At 40.4% G+C, this 8,664-nt stretch overlaps 2 protein-coding genes across 2 annotated transcripts; one reads left to right on the top strand and one right to left on the bottom strand.

Moving 5' to 3' along the window:
• Positions 1–1,137: 1,137 nt before the first annotated feature.
• LOC118369915 (interferon-induced protein with tetratricopeptide repeats 1-like) lies at positions 1,138–3,745 on the bottom strand. Its single transcript, XM_035754689.2, has 2 exons — positions 3,665–3,745; positions 1,138–3,501 (listed from the first exon to the last, which is right to left on the bottom strand). Exons 1-2 carry the CDS (start codon positions 3,688–3,690, stop codon positions 2,184–2,186), a joined length of 1,344 nt encoding a protein of 447 aa, XP_035610582.2. The 5' UTR covers positions 3,691–3,745; the 3' UTR covers positions 1,138–2,183.
• A 2,417-nt stretch (positions 3,746–6,162) lies between these two features.
• Positions 6,163–8,431, top strand: LOC118369914 (cholesterol 25-hydroxylase-like protein). Its single transcript, XM_035754688.2, has one exon. It carries the CDS (start codon positions 6,203–6,205, stop codon positions 7,133–7,135), a length of 933 nt encoding a protein of 310 aa, XP_035610581.1. The 5' UTR covers positions 6,163–6,202; the 3' UTR covers positions 7,136–8,431.
• Positions 8,432–8,664: the final 233 nt, after the last annotated feature.

Here is an 8,664-nt window from a genome sequence, read left to right as displayed (position 1 = left end):
AACAAAAATACAACTGTTTGGCCATAATGACCATCATGATGTTTGGAGGAAAAAGGGAGAGGCTTGCAAGCCGATGAACACCATCCCAACCGTGAAGCACAGAGGTGGCAGCATCATGTTGTAGGGTTGCTTTGCTGCAAGAGGGACTGGTAGATGTCCTAACCGACTTGCCAAAACTATAGTTTGTTCACAAGAAATGTGTGGAGTGGTTGAAAAACAAGTTTTAATGACTTCAACCTACGTGTATGTAAACTTCCGACTTCAACTGTATATTCTTAATCCATTCCTTACTTAGATTTACGTGTATTTTGGGTTCATGTTGTGAAACTGTTAGATATTACTTGTTAGATATTACTGCACTGTTGGAGCTAGAGGCACAAGTATTATGCTACACCAGCTATAACAGCTCAACACCTGTATGTGACCAATTGTTATTTATGTGATTTTGAAAATATTGATTCCAGACCAATTTTTGTCATGTTTTCAGGAATTAGAATACTTTACCATCAGCCTTGAATTTACTTTAATATGTTTGTATGGATGATCATGCATCTCTCAACAATCCCAGTAGCTAAAACTGTGCCCAGACACTTTTTAATATGAAAGTATTTTGTTTTTACTAAATAGGTGAACCGAGAGGTTTGAAGTGGGCCCAAAATATGAAGTCTCCAGCAGGTGGCGTTGTTTTGCCCCGCTCTGTTTCTTCCATTACGGATAGTGGACGGAACAACACGAATACTGCTCTCACGTCGGTCAGTGGGTAGCATCATTTCTGCTGCCTTGTGGAAATCAATTGACCTGGAAGCATCTTGTTTGGCATAAAACAGATGTTGGAAATAGCAGTTGAAGAATCTTTTGTAAATCCTCTATATTATCTGCTCAATCAACACTGCCAGATTCTTGGTACATGCCAGACAGTTTCAGTTTTACTGCAAAGGGTTGTGGGTAGAGTGCGACCACCTCTTCATGAATGTTGACTTAATTTTGGATGCTGAACTGGTGGTGATGCATGATACAATGGGAAGTGATGCATTGTCTTTATTAAAACACTAGGTGGCGACGTATACACATCTAATCCTGTTTTTCCTCTGACAAAAACTGAAGAGGAAGCATCCTGAACAAAATCAAGGAGATCAATGGGTGTGTAGTGTAATCTGTATTTCAATAATGTCACATACCTTAGAACTTAAAACATTAGTGAAATACTGCACAGTACTGTTGGCCAATCTTTCTCAGCAGCAATGATACTGTGATTGCTGGAGCAACTTCTGAGAAGGTAAAGGATGTATTGTGAAGTCAACTGACACTTATCACCCTTCATTCTCCCATTGGTTTCCACTGAAACATTCTGTGCTGTATTGTGGTGTTCTCTGTCTCTGACCGTGTACCCTGACCCTGACCTTGTACCGTATCCATGACCTTCAGAGACTTAATCAATCAAACTCAGACCATAGCTGATGACAGTCAATGTATTTAGTCATACAATTTCAACTGGATATCCACAGCTATGCATTAAGACATTTTAGTAACCTACTGGGATAGTGGTTTATAATTATAAAATGACTTGTTGTTGTTTGCTGTTACTGTATTTCTTTAAATAATGATTTCTTAACATACTACCTTTATTTTCACAAGAACTTACAAGATATTAGACAGTATAATATTACACATTACATACATTTTCCAGAAACAGAATCTATTGTGCCCAGTGTGAAGAAAATAAAATAAATAATATCCTATTGTTTTGGATAGTCTGTCTGTCAGGCTATACAGGGCCTCTACTCTATAATGAAACATTTAAAATAACATATTAGTTTGTCTGTAGTACATAGTCCATAGTTAACTTGTACAGACTCAATTCAAAATGTGGATTCTAGACAGATATTGTCATGTTAGGCCTACATATTTATGACTTTACTCTCAGCCTTGAATTTCCTTTCCAGTGTTAGTATTGATGATCATGCATCTCTCAGCAATCCCAGTAGTAAAAATTAGCACAGACATTTGGAATACGAAGGTATTCAGTTTGTACTAAATTAAAATTTGTCCTAGATTGCCCTAGATTTGTCCTAGTGGTATAGTGAATATATTTTCCACATGAATCAATCATAAACAGGTTATGCAAATTTGACTGATTCGACAAGCAGTTCTGGTTAATTCAAGCCTTTATTGTAAAAAACGGTCTAGAACTGGCTGGCAGCACCTTCTCTATCAAGTCCATCCAGAAAGTCAACAATTTCCTCAGCTCTGTTTCCTCCATTACGGACATTTGACAACAAAACACGAATACTGCTGTCACGTAGGCCAGTGGGTAGCATAATCTCTACTGCTTTCTTGTGGAAATCAATTGACCTGGAAGCATCGTGTTTGGCAAAAAACAGATGTTGGGCATACCTGTTGTAGAATTTTTGTAAATCCTGTGGTTCCATTCCTTCTATTTCAAGAAGCAGGTCCTCGAAAATCTTATCTGCTCTATCAACTCTGCCAGATTCTTTGTACATGGCAGACAGTTCCAGTTTAACTGCAAGGGATTTTGGGTAGAGTGTGACCACCTCTTCATAAAGGCTGACTGCATTTTCAATCAGAATATGCCTCATTGGGTTCCTTTTCTCTTCCAGAGAGAAAATCTTCCATTTGTAACACTGCGCAAGATGCTTTTTCAGTTGGCGTGAATCAGGGTGTCTCTCCAGGGTCCTTCTTGCCAGGTCAATGCTTGAATCATGAGAGACGTAATCTCTGAAAAATGATAGTAAGAGTCCAAATCCACCAAAGCTGTCCAAAGGCTTCTCTATCACTTCCTCTGCAAGTTTACGTGCTTCCTCAACCTGGCCGCTTTCTGCAAGCCTCTGCAGGTACATCACTGTAATGGTCAAATGTTCTGGATCCAATTCTCTAGCAATCCGTAGGTGCCCCAACATCTCAGATCGCAGCCTCGGGGTAATGTCTTTATTGTCAAAAGATTTACTAAATGCCATGGCGTAACCGCATCGCAGCACCTTGTTCTCAGGGTCCCCTTCCAAGGCCATCTGGAAGCAATGTACCGCTTCCTTCCTCTTGCTTACATCAAACTTATTCAAAGTCCAGGCCCTTTCTCCCCACACTACACTTGGGCAGGGCGAGGGGTTGTCCCTCAGTAGTCTCCCCACCTTCTCCACATAGGTCTGGCTCTCTGTCAGCTCCCCTTGGTGATAGTGCACCCAAGCCAGGTTCCCATAGTGGACCACCAGACTTAGCTCCACGTCGTCTGGGCTGTTTAGGCGAATGGCCTCTTCAGCCTTCTTCAGGCATTGAAGAGCGTCCTCTGTGGAGCCCAAAGCGTGGTGTAGGTAAGCCAGGAGGTTGTAGAGATGACCCGTCCAGGAACATTGAACCCCTTCGCTGCTGATGATATCTATCAGGGTATGTCTGAGACTTTCCAGTTTAGATCTGTTGTAGTCCAGCTTCCAGGTGAAGTGGCATTCCAAACCCTGCAGCTTAATTTTCAAGGAGTTCTGAGCCATTCTGGTTTCAAAAAGACAACAGTTCAATCAAAATAGTTTAGAACTAACAATACTTAAGAGAGATATTTCAGACATGGATGGTGAACCAATGACTTGTTTAGAGAGAGAGAGAGAGAGAGAGAGAGAGAGAGAGAGAGAGAGAGAGAGAGAGAGAGAGAGCTTACCTCTTAGTTGGACAAGAGAAAGCCATCTTGTCGTCTCTGAGTTTCAAGAGCAAATGAGTGTCTGATTAGATACCTCACTGACTTTTCTCCTGATTTTATACTGTATGGACCACATTGTTATCTTACAATCAGCTGCTCATGCTGTTTACTGCCTCACTTTACAAGCAGTATCAAAGTTTAATTTCTAGCCATAGTTTTGTTTCTAGCAAATAGAGACTGAAGTGAATGGTCATTGAAGACACCATTCCAATATAATTTACATTTAAAGATCAATCAACTTTAATAAACCAACCGACCCATCATCCCAATTACTTAATATATAGGTATATGACATTTCTGAGAAATGAATGCAAACATAATTCATCCTTTTTTACTCTGTGCAAAAGTAAGAAACACGTCAGTGGATTGCTAACGGACCCATTTTAATTGGCAGTCACAGAGATGTTGAGTAAACACGTTGAGCCAAAGGAGGTTTTGTGTATCACATCTTACAGGTTCAAGTGTATTAAGGTCAGAGAGCAGGCTCTTTCAGGTCCACGGTCTAGATGTGTTGTACACCAGATGTAAAGGTTTCTTATTTTATGACATCACGTGTGGTTCAGCTCCTCTTGGTGATAGTGCACCCAGGACACGTTCCCATAGTTGATAACCAGACTTAGCTTTTTTAGATACATTTTATTATAATGTTTGAAACATCTTATGATACGAGTTCTTCTCCTTAAGAAATCAAAAGCAATGTTTCATCATCTCACTTTTCAAAGAGAAAAAGATGGTGAGAGATGTGACATTAATGTTAAATCGCTGTGTGCCCCTTTAAGAGCGCACAAGAGTTGTGGGCTAGGCCAGTTTCCCGAACTCGTTTGCTTTTTTCCCTAGAGCTGATTCAAATAACCAAAGCTTGATGATGAGTTGGTTATTTGAATCAGCTGTCTAGTGCTAGGGAAAAAAACCAAATGTGGCCCCAGGACCGTGTTTGGGGAACCCTGGAGTTGCCAATCCCTGCATGAGACGATGGTGAAGTGATGCATTGACTTTATTAAAACACTAGGTGGAACCTTAAACAAAAATAAAATCCTGTTTTTTGTCAAGCCATTGACAGGAAAAGAGTGTTGTATTTCACGAAGACTGAAGGGGTAGTCTACTTTATAGTGATGGGCATTCCGGTCTTTTTGGTGAGCCCGATCATTTTGCTCCTTTCAACTAAAAGAGCTGTTAATTTGGCTCTCAAATAGTTCTTCATTCTGTAGTGCTTAAACTTTTACATAAAACCATACAAAAGTGCACATCTGTAATGTAAAGCATAGCCTTTTACCTGCCATTATGTCACAATGTGACATGCAACTTAAAGTATATTTTTATCTGACCAAATTAATAGACGGCCTGCAAAGAAAAGAAAATGATTTTTTTAACACAGTGTGTGGACCAGAATGATGCTCTCTCCTCACTACCTATTGTTCCTGAAGTGAGGAATCTCCAGATAATATTTTAAATAACTTATCTACAGATAATTGTTGTTGGCAGCACAAAAAGCAGTGGTAACAGCAGGCTAGACAAATCTGGGAGACCAAGAAATGTCTCCTCCACAGATGCGATTCAACGTTCACCAACAAGAGCCGTTCAAAAAGAAAAGTTTGTTCGCGAATGACCCACTGTCACTACTACTGTACTGTACAACATCAAGAAGATCAATAGGTGTGCAGTGTAGTGGGTATTTCAATAATGTCATGTACAATAGAAGTTTAAGAATATGTGAAATACTGTACAGTAGGCCTACTGGCAATATGTTGTCCAATGTTTCTAAGAGAAATTATACTGTGTTTTCTGGAGCACTTCTGAGAAGGTGATGTATTGGGATGTCTACTGAAGTCTAGTCACCCTTCATTCCACATGGCTTTCTACCAAAACTCTGTTTCTGACCGTCGCTCTGGATAAGAGCGTCTGCTAAATGACTTAAATGTAAATGTAAATGTCTACCCTAACCCTGACCTTGTACCAACAGTACAAGTCAAAAGTTTGGACTCACCTACACCTACTCTTAATTTTTTATTATTTTCTACATTGAAGAATAATAGTGAAGACATCAAATATAAAATCAAATCTTTGGGTTACTACATGATACCAAAACAAACATACACACAGTTGGAAACTAGAGACCATGACGTGATCAAATTATGTATTTACCTGTCTATGGTTCAAGCGGGTGGGAAGGTGTTGTCATAGAAGACCATTTGAAAACAGTTACTATCAACTATGTTAAACTAATGAATAATGACTTACTTCGTTGTCTGAAGCATTTTGTCACCCTAAACATAATTTTATTTCCCTTTGAAAAATTACATTTTGATTTGAGGACAGTTGTTCATAGACACAGAGGGTTAAATAGTTTGGAGAGTGAAGCATGTCGTTCCCTCCTTGCGGAGTTCCCCAGCAGGAAAAGACTCATAAGGACCTGCAGAACGTCACACAGAGTAACAATACACCCTCTTTAAAAGGCAGGGCATCCTCTACTGCCGACTGAAGACCATTCGATCAGTAAAGATGGAGCCCTCACTGGAGTCCTCCTCTCCTTTCCTGCTACAGACTTTATGGGACAAGATAAGAGCACAAGAAGACTTTCTCCGCTCTCCCTTGTTCCCTGTCCTGTTCTCCATGACACTCTATCTGAGCTGCTGCCTGCCTTACCTGTGCCTGGACACCCTGTCCTCCAGAGTAGCCCTGGTGCACCGTTACAAGATTCAGTCACAGAGCAGGGTGACCTGGGCAATGGCATGGAGCTGCCTGGCTACCTCCCTGCACACCCACGCTGTGTTCATTTTCCCCCTCAGTGTTCTGCACTGGTACTGGAGACCAGTGGTCCTCCCTGCCCAAGCCCCTGGGTATCTTCGTGTGGCCTGGGACGTGTTAGCCTGTCTCCTTCTCTTTGACCTGCAGTACTTTGTGTGGCACGTGCTGCACCACAAGGTGCCCTGGCTCTACCGGACTTTCCATAAGGTGCACCACCGCTACACAGCCACCTTCGCCCTGACCACAGAGCACTCTGGGATCTGGGAGACCCTGAGTCTGGGCTTGTTTGCTGCAGTGAACCCTAACCTGCTGGGCTGCCACCCGCTCACCAAGATGTTCTTCTTCACCCTGAACATCTGGCTGTCTGTGGAGGACCACTCGGGTTATGACCTGCCCTGGGCCCCTCACAGACTGGTACCCTTTGGGCTCTATGGCGGATCTCCGCACCACGACCTCCACCATCTCAAGTTCATGGTCAACTACGCACCCTACTTCACACACTGGGACAGGCTGTTCGGCTCACTGCTGCATACAGACAAACCAGACACGTTTGATGTAGATGTGTTGGATGCTTCAAAAAGATGTGATACAGCATCAAGTGGTGTGACTGATGTAAGCCATGCACCAGTGTATGAGACTACACAAAGCTGTGTGAAAGACTATGAGGTACAGTTCAGAGGAAAATGAGGAGGACCTTTTCTCTGACTGTTATTTGGATTTTTATGAATAATGACTAAATTATGTATACATTTAACTTAGAACGAAAACTAAACAGAATAGTACTATGTCACTGAATGTATGAATCTTATCTTTGTTTTTTAAAATTGCAAAACTGTGAAGAAAAAAATTGAGAATTATGTGACCAATGGACTATTACTGTAGCTGCTTCATTACAATGAATGTATGTATATGTGTATATATGGGTGTATATATGGGTGATTCTGCAACTTTGGCCACTTTGGCCGTGCAAACTTTCAGAAAGTAAAACTTATTCAAACACCATTTTACCAGTATTGTACTTGTCTTTGATTTGTCTAGAAACTATATCTGATAATGCCTGCGATCGTACTATTCAGGAATGTATATATATTTGTCCCTTTTCCCAGACAGCCATAGACAAATGTCATTTCCATCATGTCATTAAACATCCATTTTTGTTGAAAATCTAAATATCATACAATTGATTTATGACGGAGTTCTTATACATTTGTGCATGAACTTGTATTGAATATTATTTTAAGTGATTTTTAAGGTTTCACGATGCCTGAATGTATAAACTTGCCTTGCTGACAGCTGAAAACATTTATTTATCATGAAAAATAAGATATTTCCACCCAACCTTTTTGTGAGATTATGATAATAACCGTATGATTTCCACATCTAAAACAAATAAATGTATGTAAATTAAACATAATATACTAATTTACCTCAAAAATATGGGTTGTGATGGAAATGACAAGGTGTGGTGGAAATGACTTCTATGTAAAAAAAAAAACACGAAAACAAAGTGAACTGCCTGGATTTCACTGGTGTATTTACACAGGTACTGTAGTTCTCTGCAAAGTTCATATGTACAATAATCTCCTCTTTCTCTGGATTCTCTATTCATTCTCTCAGTTTGGAGTATTGGTGTGGAATGTTGTACACGTGTTTCCCCAACTTCTCTTTCAATCCGTTGGAGAAGTCCTCCAATAGAATCTGCAGTGTGACACATACCTTCTCTTTCAATCCGTTGGAGAAGTCCTCCAATAGAATCTGCAGTGTGCCACATACCTTCTCTTTCAATCCGTTGGAGAAGTCCTCCAATAGAATCTGCAGTGTGCCACATACCTTTTATTTGACTGTCAAATGTACAGTGAACTTCTCCATGTTTCCCTCTTTGTTTCTCCACTCAAACCACTATGTCTGCTCACCAGCATCAAAGTCAGATATTTTAAGCTCTTTGGCTTGGCAAAGAGAGCACTCTCTCTCTCTATATATATATCTATCTATATATGTGTGTGTTTATTTGTGTGTGTGTGTGTGTGTGTGTGTGTGTGTGTGTGTGTGTGTGTGTGTGTGTGTGTGTGTGTGTGTGTGTGTGTGTGTGTGTGTGTGTGTGTGTGTGTGTGTGTGTGTGTGTGTGTGTGTGTGTGTGTGTGTGTGTGTGTATACATATAAATATATATATGTGGTGTGTGTGTATACATATAAATATATATATATATATATATATA

The sequence above is a fragment of the Oncorhynchus keta genome, chromosome 36, assembly GCF_023373465.1.
Source record: "Oncorhynchus keta strain PuntledgeMale-10-30-2019 chromosome 36, Oket_V2, whole genome shotgun sequence".
NCBI classification, from domain to species: domain Eukaryota; kingdom Metazoa; phylum Chordata; class Actinopteri; order Salmoniformes; family Salmonidae; genus Oncorhynchus; species Oncorhynchus keta.
This window is presented reverse-complemented; position numbering and strand designations above follow the sequence as displayed.

What these genes read in the sequence shown, in the direction of transcription:
- LOC118369915 (XM_035754689.2), bottom strand. Translation starts at nt 3,690, where the DNA reads ATGGCTTTCTCTTGTCCAACTAAGAG. An exon ending in TTCTCTTGTCCAACTAAGAG is followed by an intron (nt 3,502 to 3,664) that starts GTAAGCTCTCTC and finishes TTTTGAAACCAG; the next exon opens with AATGGCTCAGAACTCCTTGA.
- LOC118369914 (XM_035754688.2), top strand. Translation starts at nt 6,203, where the DNA reads ATGGAGCCCTCACTGGAGTCCTCCTCTCCTTTCCTGCTACAGACTTTA.